We start from the raw sequence: 19,724 nt of genomic DNA, 5'->3' as shown, positions 1-19,724 counted from the left end.
GTGCGGAACTGTAGGTAAATGCAAACGTCTGCAGAAAAAGTTGCAGACAAAGAAACTGGGAGGTGGTTTGTCATCCTAAACCAATAAGGGACAAGAAGGCTCGCTATAAAGGTGCGAGTACAACGTTTGTTCAGCAGTACGATCCCGGGGTCTGCTCAGAATTTGTTTTTGTCTTTGATGAAGTAAAGTTCTTTTTGCAGCAAACTCTGACTGCCTCCAGCGATTTCTTCAGAACCCATTAGAATTGTATTACCATGAACAAAGTGAATAATTTATAATGTTGAGAAGGAGGTCCGGACTTTTTCAACTAGCCTAGTCCGAGATTTTCCTCCGACATTTATTGGTTTCAAAATACCAAACAGATCATGCATTTTAGCCATTCCTCATTTCGCTCAATTTAACACTGTTTTTGCATGGGCTGATTCTGTGAGAACAGCACCACCTACAGGCCTGGCATATGTACTACAGCGTCTCCAGCGCTTTCGAACGGCAATGTCCGTGGCTGTCTCCTCCTGATTGGTGGAGTTGGCCCAATAGCCGTAGCGCCACTTCTGTGCCATCATAGAAGTGTTCAAATCTGGATCAGTCTGTATCAGGTCCTTTGCAGCCCCTTTTTAAGAGATTTGGGTATGGAGGAAAATAGAGAGAGTTGTGTTTTCTGACACTTGGTGAGTTCCCTGGAACACCGGGGACACATATTCATGTAGAAAAGACGTACAAAAGTGCATTTTGCGTGATAGGTCACCTTTAAGTTTTGCTAATTCTGAGTGTGGTTGGGTGCAGGTTTCCGCAAAATGCTTCCTCTAAAAAACCTTACATTTCATTTAAATTATAAAACGAATCCTTAAAAGAAACCTGGAAAAAATAAACATAGAGGTACTTGCCAGGCAGAGTTTGATGCAAAATTGTGTTCAATGTTTGTTTTTTGTGGCTGTTTGTCATGAATGTAAAAACTGGATCCTTTGTATATAGTTGTGGGTTAAAATAGTGCATTTTTTGGTACTGCTGTTAAACTTTTTCAACTAGCCTAGTCCGAGATTTTCCTCCGACACTCCCAGTGGTTATGTTTCAAGTCACACTTGCCCTTTGTTTTACTATCCACCACTTCCTTTTTCCCATCTTTTAGAAGTTGTGAAAAAAAAATCAACGCCCTGTTTTCAGTTCACTTCTGTAATGATCACAGATTCCACAATTTCTGGTTTATTTGCCCTTTAGCTGCTTCACTGACTCTTTTACTTCTTCTTCCCTGACCTTCAGCTGATCTTCCCATGATGACAGAGCCCTTCCCCGACATCCAGCAGCAGGGGGAGGAGGACAAAACAACAGGCAAAACAAAAACCAGAAGTAAAAGACCCAGAGGTACATAACCAGCCATTAACTTGAAGCTTATCGTAGCTCAACGTTTGCTCATATGTGTAACAACTAGGGCTGTCAAACGATTACAATTTTTAATCAGATTAATCACAGCTTAAAAAGTAATTAGTCATGATTAATCACCATTCGAACTATGTCCAAAATATGCCATTTCTTTATGTTTATTGTTGTGGGAATGGAAAGATAAATGAAAGAAGGCGGATATATCCATTTAACATACAGTATGTAGGCTATGTATGTTTATTATAACATTGTTCTGTGTGTCAAAATGAAAGACAGCCTACACACCTATCAATCATCAAACCGTGGGGTCTTATTTCATTACGTGTTGATTTCTATCAACACGTAATGTTGTATCGATGTATATTGAGATGTACTACAGCAAAAGTATTCTCCGTCGGGACTTCCTGCAACAACACAACGCCGTTATCTTGATTCTGATTGGCCAGAAGACATTATCAAAGATGTTCTATGGAGAAGACGATCACTACGTGACAAAAGTTTTCAAAACCGTTTCTAGTCTTCGGTATTTCCAGACAAGTGGCTCCTGAAATCAATCTTACTAACTGCTGTCTGTGCAATTTACTTGGCGCGAGTTAGCGGACTTTGTTTTGCTTACTTTAACATAATTTTTCATGGTGGGGCTAAGGTGGGGCTAAGCCATTTCTTGGTATGGCTGTAGCCTACCCCAGCGTTGCCACTGGTGGGATGTATGGGGCGGGCGATTCTGCACATGCGTTAAATATTTTAACGCAATTAATTCAAAAAATTAATTACAGCCGCGATAATTTTGACAGCATTAGTAAAAGCTAAACTGCATTTTAGAATGAATTCACAACATTCTGGCAAGTTTACATGTTATATTTCTCCTCTCCAGCTCCTCGGATACAACAGTGCCCCGATCGGGACACACCATCTAGGCCAAAGAGACAAAGAGCAGCAGGTGACCTAACCAGACTATCTGTGTGGTTTTTATTATCGACTTTCAATGTAAGGTAAAAGGGATAGACAAGTATAATAAATGTGACTTTAAAACCTCACAGCCATTATCTGAAACATCCTTTGAAGTGGGAAGCAATCAGTACTTTGCTATTTATGACGTGGCTTCAAGTTGTGGAATATATAACCTGCACAGTCATGTCAGCCACTGGCCCATTTTGTAGTTTATGTCATTCTGCAAAAAATTATGCAGCGTTTTAGAAGTCTGTGTTTCATTCATATCAATGTGTTAATTTTGAAACATCACATTTAACATCAAGTTAACTTATTTTGAAAAGTCACATCATGTTCGGAGATTTTCAATAATGTACTCTAATATGAAATAATTTTGGACAGATATGAATGGAAATGAATGACGGCCTGGAATAGTAGGATAACATGCATTTCATGTTATACTATTAATCTTATAAAGTTATACAGCAAGGTTCAATGTTCTTTATTACACAATATTACAGAAAAACAGAAAAATATAGTGCAAGTAAATATTAAATATTAAAAGTAACTGCAAAAGAAAGGAATAGTTAAAAAAAAAAAGTGAAATAAGAGTCTATATGCAAGCTATTTGAATGATATATTAGGTAAACAGATAAATGATTACTATTAGCATGTATTTATATGGTATGTAAACATGCTAGTAAGCTAACGTGATGTTTATGTTAGGAGCTAAAAACTAGCTAACAGTGGTGTGTTCCTTGAGAGAATGCTGGTGGTTCTGCTTTTATTTGAAGCAAGCTGCAAAAAAAAACACGCTGTAATGTTCGTTCTTCATCTCTTGCAGCTCGGCCAAAAACTAAAGTGGTGCAGGCTGAGCTGTCAATCACCCAAGGTACATCATCTACCTTCTGCTGTAATCTGATGCAATTGTTAAAAGAGCAGTTAGACACTGCACATGTTTTTGTTTTACATTTAAAGGAGCAGTAAGAAAAATATGTCTCAAACAAGATTATCTGCAGTCATTTAAGAGGATGGCAAAAGTTTGATCAGTATTCCTGCAAATATATCCATCAAAGATTAAATATCAGCTGACACACTGCATGGTAATATTTTGTGTGAATGGAAAGTACCAACATAAAACTCATGGGTTAAAGGGTTGTTAATTCGCTATGCTTGACTCGGTTCCTTTATGGCATAGAAATGCAGATCAAAAAACAGGAAGTTTAATTTTGAAGTTGTCACATAAGATTTCAATGTGGAACCAAAAGAACAACTCTCACCTCACCCAGAGTTCCTCCAGATCAGTTTGGTGCGTCTCTAGAAATCAAATGTAGCACTTGCTATTATGAAAACTCTTGTTAATCTAGACGAGTTGTAGATTGTTACTTGTATTCAACTGTGGCGCACTGACCTTTTCATTTTCAAGTCTTACAAGTATGCCAAAAAATGTAATTCTTAAACGTGATGCAGCATTTGACCTAAGTCCGCTTCAATTATCTTGGAATGTAAACTTTATTCTCCTTGCCCAACCTTTGCTTTTGATACGCTCAAGGTTAACAAAACCTGTGGGCAAAACAGATAAGGATGTTGGCTTTGTTTATTGCAGCCACAGGATCAGAGCCAAGTTCAGCAGAGACAGCTGGCCTCTCCACCACTCCACCAAGAATCCTCCATCTCCATCCCTCCATTCAGTTTATCACCATCCCAGACACTCCATCATGTCAGGTTGTTCGGACCCTGAGGCTCTCTCCTTCAGTAATTACACTTCCAATCACCAACACTGCTGCTACACCTACTTACATATTTGGTGAGTAAAGCATTTTTATACAAACAAACAAGGTCGATTGTGAATAGCAAATGAAAACTGGATAATCTTCATTCTATGAAGTGTAGCTTAGCCAGAGCTATTTGCAGCCACAGACCGATACCAAATATTCTCTTTGCCATAAAGGTGTGCCATTTCAAGGAAGAAGTCTTTTTGTGTGTCTGCCAATCCACCAATTAACAATATTACTCACTACAGTAAAGGGAAAAGCAAAATGGGGCCTCTTTAACTTTCAACAAATAGGGCTTTGATTTTTTTGAAGTCATACAAGTTATCAAGTTAGATATTCTGTTCAGATTTATTTCTCTGTCCCCTCTGCAAAAAAACTGATTGGCAGAAGAGCGTTCATTTTCAAAGCCCCAACAGACTGGAATACTTTACCTGCTGCTATTAGATCATTTGCATCTTTGGGTATGTTTAAACATGCATTATCATCTCCCTTTCAACTGGTCTGTACTTGTTATTAATGAAACTGATATTGATGAAACTGATTTGCTCGACTGTCTCTCAAGTTGTAATGATTGTATGCATTGCTTGAATTTCACTTAACAGACTGTATGTGGTTTGTCTTGTGTGTCATGTTTTGCATTTTGTGTTTTTGTTTATATATATCTGTACGTTGTTGCTATTGTTGGGACCCCCTTGAAAACGAGATGGTGCATTTCAAGGGGTTTATCCCAATGAATACAATTGTCTATATATATATATACATTTTCAGACAGATGGGATCTTTAGCTATACATATATATACATCTCAACTATGGCGGTACTACCATAAATGTGATCATAGACTATTTATGAAAACCAAGAATCAGCAGCACAAGCATATCCCGAAATAGATCAATCAATTCCTCCTTCTCAACTCCTCCCTATCTGCCACTATCTGTGTTTTTTATTCTTTTAAAATGTGTTTTTGTGTTTATGAAACTACTCTTACTATTTATTGTATTATTTGCACAATGTAAAGCACTCTGCAAATGAAACGTGTTAAACATATAGACTTGCCTTGCTCCTCATGTAGGTCTGTTAATGCACATAAACTATATCAACAGTACATATTCTAACGTGAAGTTCTAATTTAGTTCCTGCTGGATCACCGCAATTCAAACCTCAACTGCCACCCCTCTCCCCGAGTGAGTAGAAAAACATTTAATCTCAGAAGTAAATGTATGTATGTGTGTCTACAAATCAGTAGTTAACGTGCATGTATGCAGAGATCTTATTCTGGGAGTTTTGTGTAGTTTATGATCACACAGTTTTAGCTTTGCCTTAATTGTTCTTCTGTGGTTCTTGTAGCGAATGGTGAAGTAGCCCCAGTCCAAATGAGTTCATCCCCACGCGGATCTCTGTCAGACACTGCAAGCAAAGCCTTAACTCATCCTTGTGCCTCACCCCTCTCACCTGGCAATGGTGAGTACATCTATATGTCTTTCTCATTATGTATAAATCCCCTTCTACAGTTATTCTCATGGTAAAAATATCTTGAAATGTTGACTTTTAGAGCCGTCTACGTGTAAGGAATCCCCTCTTCCTCAGTGTCCCACAGTCCTTGATATTCCACGTAAGTTACTGCATGCTTTTATTCCTTTATTCTGCTTTAATGTTACATTTATTAAAAGTACAATTCATGTTAGGTGGAGCAGCAGGTTCCTAATAATGGTGTTACTCTTTCAGAGGATGTGAAGGACTACATCCAGGAAGCCAAAGCACAAATGAGTCAAGCATGCCATGTTATGGAGGCCGGCCTCAGCCTGATGTCTCATTATGTGGATGTGCCAGTGAGCCAGAGGGAAATTCTTCGCTCTGGAAAAAACATAAACAAAGCCCTGGACAAAGAGATAGTCGTCATGGGAGATACAGATCGACAAAAAAGCTTGTTGGGGAGGAGTCAGGTAAGAGTTTCACTTTAATTCAATAGAAAACCATTAAGGTGTTTTTGAATACAGCCTATCCAATATCTTGAAGTATGAGTATTTAGATTTTTTTATGACTTGTGAATAGACCAATAACATTGCTGAAATCACTGGCTGCTAATCACTGGTACCTATGTGTTTCTTTTTTTCCGATTAGATCTTTGAGAGATCAAATGGAGACAAACCAAAACGCTACATTTTGCTTCTAGGCAATGCTGGCATGGGAAAAACCACCCTGATAAGAAGACTGTGTCTCGACTGGTCAACAGACTGCATCCCACAGTTTGACTTTGTCTTCTTGTTAGACAGCAAGGCACTCTCTTTAACGGACGCTACCTTTAGCCTTCAGACCCTCTTACTAAACCTCTCCTCCTTTGCCCCTTCCTGCAAGGACCCCAACGCAGTGTACGCTCAAATCCTTGCAGCCCCTAAGCGCGTGCTTGTCATTTTTGATGGGTTTTGCGAGTTGCGGGACTATGAAATTCTTCTCCAGACTCAAGAAAAGGACTTAGTAACGTCGTTACAGAAGGACAGTAAAGCACAGACCTTCACAGTAAAACAGTTGTACTCTGCCATCCTTCAGAGGGTCCTCCTTCCAGGATGCACACTTCTGCTTTCTACCCGAACGAGAGGCACAGCCAGCCAGCTTCTCCGCCGAACGGACAGCCTGTTGGAGGTGTGTGGCTTCACCCCCACTGACGTACAGACATATCTGTCCCAGTACTTCACTGATCCTGACCTCAGAGTATCTGCTTTGGATTGCTTCAAAAACTGCAGCTATCTACATCTCCTGTGCTGGAACCCTGGACTGTGTCGCTTGGTCTGCTTGGTTTTAGAACAATGCAAAAGTTTGGAGGTCCTACCGAGAACGTTAACCGAGCTCTGCCATCAAGTGCTTCGTATGAAAGTGGAAAAAGACAGCAAGGACACAAACTCACAAGCTGAAACTCCATCGGAAATATCTGAGGAATCAGTTGAAGAAACCCAGACAAAAAGCTCAAGTAGTTCTCAAATGAAGAGGCGTAATAAAAACACTCGCACGCAAAGAACAAGGGGTTCAAAAAAAAAGGAAACAGAGAAAGATAACAACGACGGAGAGGAAATGAAGAGTAATGGCTGGGAAGTAGTTAAAACCAAGGAGAGGGAGTTGCTGGCCCAGCTAAGTTCTCTGGCCTGGGAGGGGATCAAAGCCAACTCTTCCATCGTCCCCAAAGGACGGACCATATCTGCAACACTCAATGCGTTCGGCCAAAGAACAGGGCTCTTACTCTCTTATAATCTGGGGACGAGGCAGGTTGTCTCAAGTTGTGAGAGTGAGGACAGAAGGAAAACTGGAACAAGAGAGACTGGAGAAAAGAGGGGAAGCAAGGGAAGGACGGAAACTGAAAGCGCTGATGCCAGTGATGACCAAATCCTGATGTGGGCCAACCCTTTCCTTCAGAGTTACCTTGCAGGGGTCCATTTGTCTCTGTCAAGGTAAACGCTTCATGATTTTTCTATGTTTCCATTCGAACTATATGGATGGTTATGCTGATTTGATAGGGTAATCTGAAGAGTGTGTACAGCTTTTAATCTGTCATAGTATCCTGGCCTTAGATTGAAATTGAAAGAGTATTCCTTTCTATTCCCAGCATCTTTTCTCTTTCACTTTCAGTGCTCTTCCCTCTTTGGATTTCTCTTGACTCTTTCTGAAATTCTGTTTCCCCAGGACAATAACAGACCGTGCCTTCCTCCAGACCCTCCCTTTCCAATCTGGCCAGAAGAGTCGCCGGCGGCCTCAAAGGGAGGAGCTCGATCTCACTCAGCGGTTTGCGGTCGGGCTGTTGTTCTACAACCGGAGAGAGCTTCAGAGGTTTAACTCATACACAGAGACAACCTTCAGAGACATGGTGGCCTCTAAGCAGGCTTTAGTGACAACACACCTTGAAGGTCTTTCCCATGATGACCTGAGCCCCACCCAGGTCCTGGATGCTTGTCGCTATGTTTATGAGGCGAGTTCCTCACATGGTGATGGTAGCAGAGACAGTGGTAGTCAACGATTGGTTGCTCATCTGGCAGAGAATCTTCCAGAGGTCCTGACATTTCACGGAGTTCCTTTTAAGCCATCGGACGTGTTTGCTGTGCAGAACGTTCTCGACCAGGGTGGAGCTGACGGTAGAAGGTTTTGTTTGAATCTGGAGGATTCTGGGATACAGATTTCGGGACTCAGAGCTCTGTTGGGGCTCAACAACATCAACACATACAGGTACTAGTTTCAATTCACAACTCAAAAAGCTGCTTGGTATCTATTGAGTTTGTTAAAGGGGTCCTATTATGCTTTTTGGGGGTCTCTTGACTAGTGTTTTATAGAGGTTTTTGTGCATGTGAATGGTCTGCAATGGCTAAAATCCCAAAGGGGGATCTCTTATACCTCATTCACAACGCAACTCCCGTTCAAGCTCCGGGCTAGAGCTTTTCAGGTTCAGAACCGGTTCTTCGGTTTAGCTCTGGCTCTTTTCACACTGCCCAGAGTCCGACTGGTGCTGTGTCATTGCGTCATCGTTTGCGTCATGACGTAACCGTTTGCGTGCCTGCTTCATAAAGCTAAACCGCGCGGAAACCCCTCACAGCTGACACCGACAACAACAACAATGGCCGATTGTGCTCCAGCTTCCTCTGTACCTCTTCAGAAGACCAGATTCCCAGTAGGTAACTGGTCTCTTCAGTGGACCACTGCTGCTTGTTAAGTTTTTCCATCGTTGTGTACAAACTGGATAAAACGCTGGCTTTTTGTTGTTGTTCAGGAGTTGATCCCGCCCCTGCCCCTGCCCCTGCCCCTGCCCCTGCCCCTACCCCTGCCCCTGCCCCTGCCCCTACCCCTGCCCCCGCCTCGACGTAAGCGTGACGTATGCGGTTCTTTTGCTCTGGCCGGACAATTTTTTGGTGCTTGAAACGAACCGGATTCCGGAGCTAAGAGGCTGCTCCGCTGCGGTGTGAACAGGAAAACCCGGTGCTTTTCAAGCTCCAGCTCCGAACCGGCCCTGAAACACCGTTGGTGTGAATGAGGTATTAGCGGTTGACCAACCAACAGAGCCAGCTAACCAATCAGAGCAGACTGGGCTTGGGTTTAAGACAGAGGGTGAAAAGAGGTGCTGCAGCACAGGCAGTACGAGAAAAATAGAGAGCTTTTTGAAAATGAAAGCCTGTAAACCTGTAACAGTGGAGGCACCAAATATGAACCTGAAAATAATCATAATATGTCCTCTTTAAAACGTTCCCCTATCATAGTTTAACAACCCTAATTAAGGTAGTTAAGCTTTGGATTATTCCAATATTAAAATCTGTAGTATTAACATTCAAAGTGTTTAGGCTGCGGTGGTCGTTTTAATGTATGGCTATTAAGTTTACTAGCTCAAGCAGGATACGTGTAACTTCCAAGGCCAAGGAGCACTTAGTTTACTAACTCATGAGCAATGTATTATTTCTATCTGATGACATTCCATTGATACAATTGTCGACCCTTGGGTGTCTTCCAGGGCATGCATTGCTGATGTGATCACCTTGTGGGAGCAGCTAGAGCAGAACGGTGAAGAAGCGCTCCTACAAGTGACCGTGTCCAAATTCAAGGTCCACCCTCTGAAAGCCACACAAGTGTGTCACATAGAGCACCTGGCAAAGCTGGTGAACATACATGTGCACAAGAGGCTGTCAGACAGGTAATGTGACACACACACACACACACACACACACACACACACACACACACACACACACACACACACACACACACACACACACACACACACACACACACACACACACACACACACACACACACACACACACACACACACACACACACACACACACACACTTTGCAACAGACAATCAATATGTATCTGGTGGTTGAAGTGTGTGTTGTGTTTACTTGTAGTTCCAGCCAATCCAATTCAATCCTGGCAGAGGGGGTACCTGCAGTTAAAGAGCTACACAAGCTAGAGTTGGAGTAAGTAGTAATAAGCAACATTTGAAAATTAAATTATTGACAATGGTTACCATGAAAATGATGATGAACGATGATGATGATGATGATGATGATGATGATGATGATGATGATGATGATGATGATGATTTCGATGATTTCCTCCAGGCTTGGTCCAGAGAAAGGTCCCCTGGTTCTTCCCAAGCTATGGGAGCTCCTGCCAGGTCTACACAACCTACAGCACTTAGAGTAAATATACACATTTGACTTCAAGTTCTCTCTCAGTGCTTATATATCTGTTTAATGTTTTCTTTTCCTGTGCCTAACAGTAACTTCTCTTTTCTTTCAGTCTAGAGAACAGTACGATTGGGGACAAAGGAGCAGAGGAATTGGCGGATACTTTAGTCTCACTTGGGTCCCTGGAGATTCTCAAGTGAGTTTACCATGTTCCTTCTCATCCTGTACAACAGAATACGTAATGATGTACAGTATGTGTGTTGTACTAACTGTTTAACCTCTCATTCTAGTTTGTCACAGAATTGCATAGGAGACCAGGGAGTGAGGAAACTGGCCACTGTGCTGCGGGATCTTCCCAAACTGCACTGTTTAAGGTATATAACACACATATACCTTGACAACAACACCCACAGTGGTGCATACGATAAACCCACTTCATTTCACTTCCCCTTTATTTGTTTCCAGTCTCTACAGTAATGTGATTTGTGACGAAGGTGCAGAGACTCTGGCTGCTGTCCTCCCACACATGGCTTCGCTCACTGACCTGGAGTAAGACCTTAAATGTCACATTTACAATAATTCTACTGTATTGTTTTTTTTTACTGATTATAAATGACATTAAACCTCCAAAAGACATACATTGAAACACGTGTCACATTCTCCTTAGACATTAATAACGTGTTGTTCTCTCCTTATACTTTATCTAATGAAACACAGGGTTAACCCAATGAATTTGATTCATTATGGAGAACATATTTAATGAACTAAACACACTTTTAATCAAACATTGAACAGACAAAAAAAGGTGTTACACACACCACACACACATTCACCAAACAAGGAACTACTGTAGTCAAAAATATGTTTGCATAGATAAAAATAAATGTTGATCCTCTGAGCTTTGTTCTCACTGATATATTGACAGAAATATGTGTTTTATAAGGATGTATCACTATCTGAAGATACATAAGTGTGCAATGTTGGAAGATTCAACGTGTTAAACAGTTTTCTTTCTGTTTGACAGTGTAAAGTACAACAAGCTAACAAGTGTTGGAGCACAGAGCCTGGGAGCCAGTCTGAGAAACTGTAGAAAAATAAAGACCTTGAGGTGAAAAACACTCGCTACACAACACAAAGCTAAATCATTTTGTATCCATTTTTCTTTTCTTTGCATGTCATCCAGCATCATAATATCTATTTCTATCACAGGATGTGGAACCAGTGTATTCCTTACGGTGTGTTTGAGAGACTTCAGCAGCAGGACAACAGGATCCAGTGGCAGTAGAACACTATGAAACCTCTACACACATCCTCACATGTTTACACTACACACTACATTTTATACTGCATGTGTGCTTAAGAAAAAAGAGAGTGGGAGAAAGCTCACTATCACAAACCAAAGATAATTCTTTGGTGTTTTATTCAATAGTTCTCCTTGTCAGATATTTTTAAAGATTCCCCTGAGTGCTTCATCCTTCGGTGCTGCATGTGTTTACTGTATAGGCGTGTTGTTTGGCTCGGTACACATTCAAGAAGCACTTTTGCACTATATGAGATCTGATTTTATGTGACCATAATTGTTTCTTATTTTTATAAATAAAATCTTTTATGTTGTTACGTACTGTTTTTTCGTTTCACTTTTTTTTTAATTCCACAGTTTATTATTAACCTGTTTTCACTTCCTTCCCAAAAGGTTTCTGTTCTCTTTTTTTGTAATGCAAGCTAACTTTTACAGTCCTATAGTTTCTGAAACTCTGCGTCGTTGATGTTATTATTTTATTCCCATTAATAAATGGACACTTACTGACGTGTGCTGATGTGATACACTGTAGCCACCTTTTTGTTGCTGACTGTAAAACCTTTTGCTATATCTGTAAAGGTTGTGATGCAGCAAGAGCCTCAGATAACCTGACTTGTAGTCTCAAATATGGGTTAAGGCCCCAAGACACTGGATCCTTCATTTCCCACAATGCAACAAGACAATCAGTGGTCACCTTCAGGAATATTTTTTGTGAAAACCAAATATTTTTGGATCTTAAGTTGAGTTTTTCCCAATGATATCACTATTGTAGAAGGTCTACTCGTACAGTCAAACCGACAGCAGCTTAATTGAACATGTTAGAATATAAATAGACAGCGTTCATGTTTGGTTAATGTTTAAATGAGCAAATGAATGTTTCTGTACTTTGTTGTTGATTTGTTGAACATTGTTATGTTCCACCATGCTCCTTTTTTCCACTGATGCACTGACGCACTCTTGTGGACAAAATGTAAAGTGACACAATAAAAGCACATGGGACAAAGTCAACAATCTGGCATCAACATGTCCATTCTTCGGTAAAATAATCAACAAATATGATATTCCAGTTGAAGGAAGAGGCAGAAAAGTTGGCATTCGCTCATAGTTTATTAAATACACGTTGGAAAATAAAACTCTGTTACAATCCAAAGCTTATTATAGCATGTGCATGTCATAGAAGCAGGCGTGGAGGGTATGATCACAGTCCTTGTGAAGTCTCACAGGGTTCTAAACTAACATTTGAGCAGAGTTGATCAAACACAGTGTGTTATCATGCCTGGGAAACGGCACGGTGCAACTACCACCAATGATTAACAGTTGGCATACAAAAGTAGATCCTCCCAATCGAACAGCTTCACTTGCAATTGATTGTTAAAATATAGGGAGTCTTTCATATGTGATGTACCTAACTCATTGTACTGATAACAGCCTGTTAAAGCCCTCTACCTCCAGCATGATGTGGTTTGATTTCACCATTCGTATATTTTACAATATGAAATAAATATTAGTATCCTGAGCTTTAGTGTAACGTGAACTAAATGCTGCTGCAGACTCATTATCAGGAAATATACCGATTTATGCATTTGATGAAATGTCTCGCAGACTGGTTTGAATTGAGACAGTAAGGCAATTAATTTGTCTAGAGTAAGAAATGTAGATGTGCAAATATTTCGTTTTTTGTCTCTAGATCTTTAGCTATTTAGCTGACAACAAACTTCCCTTATTCTGTGGAAAACAGGCTAATTTCTGAGTATAACGACTACTAGCACAATTTGATAATTCTGGCAGACAGCAGTCATGTGCTGAGGAAATACTGATTTATTGCCTCAAAAATCAATAGGCAGGGCTATACGTGCTCTTAACCGACCTACAGTATGTACAGCGCCTCCAAGGCTTACACACATCTAGTAGTGAATTGCCTCATTGCTTGAATCTTGTTTATTATTGCTGCCAAGAATATACATTTCTCTTTAAAGAATTCGTAAATATTCAACAAAAAAAAGTGTAATAAAAGACCGTTTTGGGAACTAAACCAATTAAAAAAACAACACAAATGTCATGCGTTGAGTCTTTTCTGTGTCATTTCGTAACAATAAAACATGGCTGCATCAAATAACAGAGAAAGTTGAATATCTGAAGCACTTCTGAGTTTCTCTTTCAGGTGAGGGTTCTGTCTTTGACACGACTCATGCTGATAACAGTTTCACACATTTGGCAAGGGGTCAGCCTCTAATACAAAATGAAACGTGTGTGAACCCTATCACTGTGATAAAGATTATCAGCAGACATACTGTAATAAATAAATAACTCTCCCTAGATGCTTTTTCTTCACTTCAACTTTTACAGCCTGTGTCCAGAGCACCCAGAGGTCCTAACTATGCACCCTGAGAGTCTGTACATGCCTGAAGCAGACAAACAGCATGGATGACCCCAAAATATATATATTTAAATGACGCTTCAAGGATGCGTGAGCCATCAAAGTAGCAATGCTTTGTGTGTTCTGAAAACGTAAAAAGAACATAACTAAAAACCAGTTGTACTGTGAATGACCTACAACAGACCTTTAGTGGACATTGTTTCCTGCTGTCGGCCAGTTCTTCACACTGTGCAGGACATCACACTGTGACTGTGATGGCAAGATTTACTGTATATTCACTTTCTTCAGCAGTCAGCCACCAGATCTTGCTCATCCGGGGTAATTGTTCACAGCGAGTCACATCCTGCTTCTGGCTGCAATGGTCATGATCCACATCTCTGGTGACATGTATATCCACAGAGAACAGCTGTCTTTCTGCTCAGAGCACATTGGACTTCCTTTTTACCTTTCTTTGTCTCCAATGTGAAGGACACAGATGCCGGGGCCAACTCCATGGTGTCCAACCAGAGTCCATTAGAGTGGCAAACGACTGACTGACCGACAGCATATCCAGCGCAGGGGGCTCTTAACACGGGACCTTCGCTGATCATGGTGCCGGTGGTTCTGAATCTCTTCCTCAAGTTACCTTTTCTTGAGCCTAGACAACCTAGAGATGTGACACAAAACAAATACAGATCGTCAGTTCATCACCACAATGTTTTGAATAGCTTAACTTATAGCATAACTAAAAAAGGATGAGTTTTGATTTAGTAATACATATGTTTCTATTCTAAGTATCTCCATTTGACCATTACAACAGAAAAAAAACAAGACAAACATAGTCCAGTGTGTTCTGCTTACTTTTTCACTGATATGACTTTGTGAGAAAAAGGCATCAACATCATCCGCTTTGAGGCTTTTCCCCCCCTCGGTCCTGACCAGGGGAGGTTCACGCTGGTCCAATCTGCCCTGGACCTCTGCATCATCACCATCAATACTTGAATGTGTTTGTCTTCCTGCAGGACAGCTGTGTCAATCTAGATACCCCTCAAACACATCCAGCTCCGTGTCCGTGTCATACGGGACGGAGGCCGGGTCGGACAGCACCCCGAGGTCCACCAGCGCCTGGTCCATGTCCTCAGGCAGAAATACTATCCCCACATTCAGGACGATGTACTCCATCAGAAAGGCATAATAGAGGATCAGGATGTTCACAAAGAACAGGCCCAGATAAAACATATATGGGAGTTCGTCCAACAGCGATTCTACCGAATCTAGCTGGGCATAAATTGGATGTTTCATAGAAAATAAATAGAGCCACGGTTTGGGTTCTTGCGAGGCCAGGATGTGATTCACCGTTATAAATCTCTCCGGGGTGATGGGGCTGGGGTGTCCATTTCGGCTCGTCCCGACCTGAAAACAATGATTGAGAAGCAGTTTTAATTTGATCTGCAAGGTCCAAAAGAAAACGAAAACTACACAGGTAGTTTTAGGCTAATAGCTAATGATAACAGGCGTTAGCTAACTCGACATATGTTTGACATTGTTTTGGGGGGTTTGCGGAATTGACGACATGCCAGCTGGCTAAGGCTAAAAACAGTAGCATGCAGTGCTAGTGAAACAAAAACACTATTATTTCCACAAGGAAAGTTATTTTGAGTTTTCTTTCATACAAATATTTACCTAGAATTACAAAACATTCACAAATACCCGCTTCTGTCGACGTTTTTACAGCTAACCGTCCCTTCTAACATTTTTAGCCGACTGCATCAAAACAGTCCTGATCACAAAGAGACACCTGATACCTCGGCAGGTGATTGGCTCGCTGCTTTTCTGGCTCTGCTGTGATTGGTTGTCGCCGCGTCGATCAGTTTGTCGCGTTCTTTATTCGTCAAGGCTAGAACAGGAAGTGAATGTTGTAGTTTTCCTCCGCTCACCCTTGTATGCTGTATCAAGCGTCTCTGATAGGAAGAGAACAGCAACCCCCAGACTAACCATCCACCAACCTGTTACGTAATGATCCCTCATCGCCACTATCGCCGCCTATCACCTTCTGTTTGCTAAGTAGCTATCTGTACGGGGAAAGTGGGTGTAATGGGTAGATGCGGACACTAACGTTAGCAAAATAACGCTCCTGTCAGAACATCACATCCCTTAAAACCACAACCATGTTCGGCCGGTCACGGAGCTGGGTTGGAGGACAGGGGAAAACGAAAAACATCCATTCCTTGGACCATTTGAAGTGAGTAGCTAGCAAAAAAAATAGGCTAACGTTAGCTTCTATGATTCATAAGCGGTTGAGAAGAACATTAGCTATGTTGTCAACAGTTAAAATAACTGTTATATATGTCCAGTTATATATTTTAACATACATTTGCTATGTTGTTTCCTTTCTGTTTGGCTAGGTGGATAATCATGTGAGCTAACGTTAGCTTTAAGGTTCAAAATCTACCCTAAAACCGAATTGAAACTAACGTTACTACTATGCTGGTTTTTGACAATAAAGTCAGTCTCGTGCGTTAACTGTCCGTACAAACTGTAGTATCGAGTTTTTGAACGTCTGCACAGGTGTTTCACTTGTTCGGGCTGATTAGCGTTACATTTGCTCAGGTTGAGGGGACTTTAAACCGATAAGAGTTGCTGAAATAGAAATTGCCCCATCACAACAGGAGAAACAAATTAACCGTTAATGAGGTTAGTCTGCAACACACCCACAAAAGCAGCAATTAGGCAAAAATAATTATACACCTGTCATGGTGTAGAATATATACTTACATTTGGTGGTTATTACATACATATTACAAATATTTGGAGATGAGCAGTTGGCTACAAATACGTTTCTATTTCTCCATGGGCTGATTCATTATTCAGCTTCCAGTTACTGTATGTCTTTATTACTGCTGTCTGTCTTTCTGCTGTTAAGTTAAGAGATGTGCTTTAACCAGTTTCTTCTACATATCTTCCCTTTATTCATGTCTCTCCATCAGGTATATGTACCATGTCCTGACAAAAAACACCACAGTGACGGACCACAACCGAAACCTTCTTGTGGAGACCATCCGCTCCATCACAGAGATCCTCATCTGGGGGGACCAGAATGACAGCTCGGTGTTTGAGTAAGTAACCATCGATTTCTTAATGTCAAATCCCACACCGGAAGCTGCTTGGAAAACAATGAGATGGCAATGTATTCTCTATTGATATATGCAAGGTTTGCCAACTGTTCTAACCTTGCCAACTCTTAAAACGTTTTACTTACCTCCGAGACATGAATTTGAACAAATGTCCACAGAAGGCACATTTGAATATTAAATCCTTTATCTCCAACACTATAACAAACATAAATACACATTTACGACTCTCACCCCATCTTGCTATGATAAGAACATGCTCCTCTGCATGTCACACTGTTTATGCTTGCTTATGACTTGAGTCAACTCATTTTGTAAGCCCACTGCAGTTTAGCTCGCAGAACCATTCAATAATTCCTGTTGTTTCGGGGGACTCAAGCTCATGAAACCATTGTGTTTCTTTGAAATCAGAAGCAGCTCTGCAGTTTCTTGTAATCACGTCTGTATCCGCGTTGCCACCTCTGGCTGAATTTTATGATACAGGAAATGGCTTTGAAGAGCAGAAAAGCCACAGAGGACGTTGAAAGTGTTTTTGTGTGATCAGAAGCCCCGACAATAAACATGGACAGGAACAGTCACTTATAATTATCTAGGCTACTAGCTGTTCAGTATTTTGAAACCATTAGGATTTTATTTCTCACTTTGAATGGAGATGCAGTCTTATTCAAACCTAAGGATAATGATTTACTTAAAAGAAAACACAACATGTATGGGGCAAAGTACTGAAGAGTTCTCCCTAAATGTAGTATTCACCCTGGCGTACAATAAACACTTTTTTAAAGTTATAAACTTCAAGGTTTATTCCAGGTGAAATGAACAGTATACACGTCCAGAATATTGTAATAGTATAGGATAAACATGAAAGTGGAACGCTCAGCTGTGTATTTGCACAAATCTAGCCAAATAATGGAAATCATGAAACAAGTATTAAAGGTGGGGTAGGTCATTCACTTCAGAAACACTTTGTTATATTCCATGGAATGTTCTTAACATCCCGATGCTTTGATAATAAATACATAAAAAAATGTCATCTGTGGAAGCCGTGGCGCTGTAAAAAGCACGACCAATCATCTGAGCCGGCCCGGCTAAAATAACTGGATGGCCTACCTGCCTGTCAGCCTTCCATCTGTGCACAAACTGATCTCGTGCCCTCATTGGTCATGTGCGCATTCGTGTGTATTGGAGGAGGGGCTCTGTAAGGAAGTCTGAAGGAAGGGGCAGATTTTCTTCGGCTGCGTACAAATTCTAGCGCACTCGAGCTGGTTTCTCCATTCTTACCTACCCTACCTTTTTAATGTATGATAATTATATTTGAACATCAAGTCATCATGAACTGACCCCTGTCTGTGTTTTTGTGTCCTGTGTCTTCAGCTTCTTCCTGGAGAAGAACATGTTTGCTTTCTTCCTGAACATCCTGCGTCAGAAGTCGGGACGCTACGTGTGCGTCCAACTCCTCCAGACCCTCAACATACTGTTTGAGAACATCAGCCATGAGACTTCCCTCTGTAAGTCTTTGAATCAACACTGGTTCAAAAATGAAAGCATATTTGATGTAATGCATCGCAATTAAATAGCCCTAGTACATGTAATACGTTTATTTAAATGTTGTAGTTTTTTAGACTGCTGCTTTCATTTGTGCTGTTCCTTTTTTGTGGTATTATATTATACTTACAGTATGGTGCTATTTATTTTAGTCTGTATTACAGTTGAGCAGTGAAAGAATCTCAGAATAGTTATAACAAGATTGTTGTTTGGGATTGCCCTAAAATGTGTGTGTAGATGTTTATATATAGTTAACGTGCTCTGTAGACTTTACAATGCAAGGCATGTTGTACTGCCTGTCTTGAAATGCACAATGAATAGCAACCTTCTGCATTTTTGGTTGTTGCTAGGCAACTACACACTAAGCACATACTGTCATTTATACAGTGGGCTGTTATATTATATAAAGCAAGCAATGTTTTTATTTATGTCTCAAAAGGAATTGAGTCTTAAATGATTTTCACTGTACACGACTGTCCCTGTGTCTGTCCCATGGCACTTCTGACCTCATAATCGTTGAGTAAAAATTAAGCTTTTGCTGTTTAGTATTCTCTTGTACAACCACCAAATGCCCTTATGGAAAATTAATAAATGGATGGTAAAAAGATCAGCATTTCAACATTCCACATAAGGCTTTCCTTAAAGCTATGAACAAGCCTGATCAAGTGTCCTCTCTTCTCAGATTACCTGTTATCTAACAACCATGTGAACTCCATCATCGTCCACAAGTTTGACTTCTCAGACGAGGAGATCATGGCCTACTACATCTCCTTTCTCAAGACCCTGTCACTGAAACTCAACACCCACACTGTGCACTTCTTCTACAATGAGGTGAGTCCTTAAACAGATGGGCGAGATCTGAGGGAAATAAGAGGGACTGAATGAAAGGACAGTCATGGAGGAACCTTAAAGGATGTCACCTTTATCATGTGCTTATTAAGAAAGGGAGAGAGAGAGATGGACGATTAGAGACTGACAATTGAGGGAATGAAAGATGGAAGAAATTAGTAACAGCAGCTAGACATATGGAAAGAGAAAAATGAAAGGTTGTTGCTTAAATTCAGTGAATCTGTCTCTGGCATTTTGTGCAAGTCGACCTCAGTTTGCACATATCAGACTACTCCTATCCACCAATCTTCAGCAGGCCGTTTC

The 19,724-nt window shown here is 40.8% G+C and overlaps 3 protein-coding genes across 6 annotated transcripts in view; 2 read left to right on the top strand and 1 right to left on the bottom strand.

Annotated features, from left to right (window-relative positions):
• The window catches only part of ciita (class II, major histocompatibility complex, transactivator), an 18,499-nt gene extending 6,634 nt beyond the window's left edge, over positions 1-11,865 (top strand). For both annotated transcript variants that reach the window (XM_079646442.1, XM_079646441.1), the window contains exons 5-22: positions 1,258-1,359; positions 2,252-2,317; positions 3,152-3,199; positions 3,914-4,114; positions 5,215-5,265; positions 5,429-5,542; positions 5,634-5,693; positions 5,807-6,024; positions 6,203-7,521; positions 7,754-8,290; positions 9,561-9,740; positions 9,959-10,030; positions 10,175-10,255; positions 10,356-10,439; positions 10,534-10,617; positions 10,709-10,792; positions 11,268-11,351; positions 11,453-11,865. In XM_079646442.1, the coding sequence (XP_079502568.1) occupies positions 1,258-1,359; positions 2,252-2,317; positions 3,152-3,199; positions 3,914-4,114; positions 5,215-5,265; positions 5,429-5,542; positions 5,634-5,693; positions 5,807-6,024; positions 6,203-7,521; positions 7,754-8,290; positions 9,561-9,740; positions 9,959-10,030; positions 10,175-10,255; positions 10,356-10,439; positions 10,534-10,617; positions 10,709-10,792; positions 11,268-11,351; positions 11,453-11,528 (3,461 nt within the window). In that variant the 3' untranslated portion in view covers positions 11,529-11,865. The remainder of the gene's footprint in view (positions 1-1,257; positions 1,360-2,251; positions 2,318-3,151; positions 3,200-3,913; positions 4,115-5,214; positions 5,266-5,428; positions 5,543-5,633; positions 5,694-5,806; positions 6,025-6,202; positions 7,522-7,753; positions 8,291-9,560; positions 9,741-9,958; positions 10,031-10,174; positions 10,256-10,355; positions 10,440-10,533; positions 10,618-10,708; positions 10,793-11,267; positions 11,352-11,452) is intronic.
• A 766-nt stretch (positions 11,866-12,631) lies between these two features.
• On the bottom strand, positions 12,632-15,700 carry dexi (Dexi homolog (mouse)). 2 transcript variants are annotated; one of them, XM_079646443.1, is made up of 3 exons: positions 15,583-15,700; positions 14,761-15,312; positions 12,632-14,566 (listed from the first exon to the last, which is right to left on the bottom strand). In XM_079646443.1, exon 2 carries the CDS (start codon positions 15,199-15,201, stop codon positions 14,932-14,934), a length of 270 nt encoding a protein of 89 aa, XP_079502569.1. In that variant the 5' UTR covers positions 15,202-15,312; positions 15,583-15,700; the 3' UTR covers positions 12,632-14,566; positions 14,761-14,931. The 2 variants fall into 2 exon arrangements, with proteins under 2 accessions (XP_079502569.1, XP_079502570.1); XM_079646444.1 differs by having other exon boundaries at positions 15,610-15,688.
• A 197-nt stretch (positions 15,701-15,897) lies between these two features.
• The window catches only part of clec16a (C-type lectin domain containing 16A), a 53,313-nt gene continuing 49,486 nt past the window's right edge, over positions 15,898-19,724 (top strand). The window contains exons 1-4 of one of the 2 annotated variants that reach the window (XM_079645752.1): positions 15,898-16,141; positions 16,887-17,015; positions 18,402-18,535; positions 19,255-19,403. In XM_079645752.1, the coding sequence (XP_079501878.1) occupies positions 16,068-16,141; positions 16,887-17,015; positions 18,402-18,535; positions 19,255-19,403 (486 nt within the window). In that variant the 5' untranslated portion in view covers positions 15,898-16,067. The remainder of the gene's footprint in view (positions 16,142-16,886; positions 17,016-18,401; positions 18,536-19,254; positions 19,404-19,724) is intronic. The other variant, XM_079645751.1, reaches the window with a different exon arrangement.

This window comes from Notothenia rossii, assembly GCF_949606895.1.
Source record: "Notothenia rossii genome assembly, chromosome: 8".
Lineage (NCBI taxonomy): Eukaryota > Metazoa > Chordata > Actinopteri > Perciformes > Nototheniidae > Notothenia > Notothenia rossii.
The sequence above is the reverse complement of the archived record's forward strand: the minus strand, read 5'-3'. Positions and strand labels throughout refer to the sequence as shown.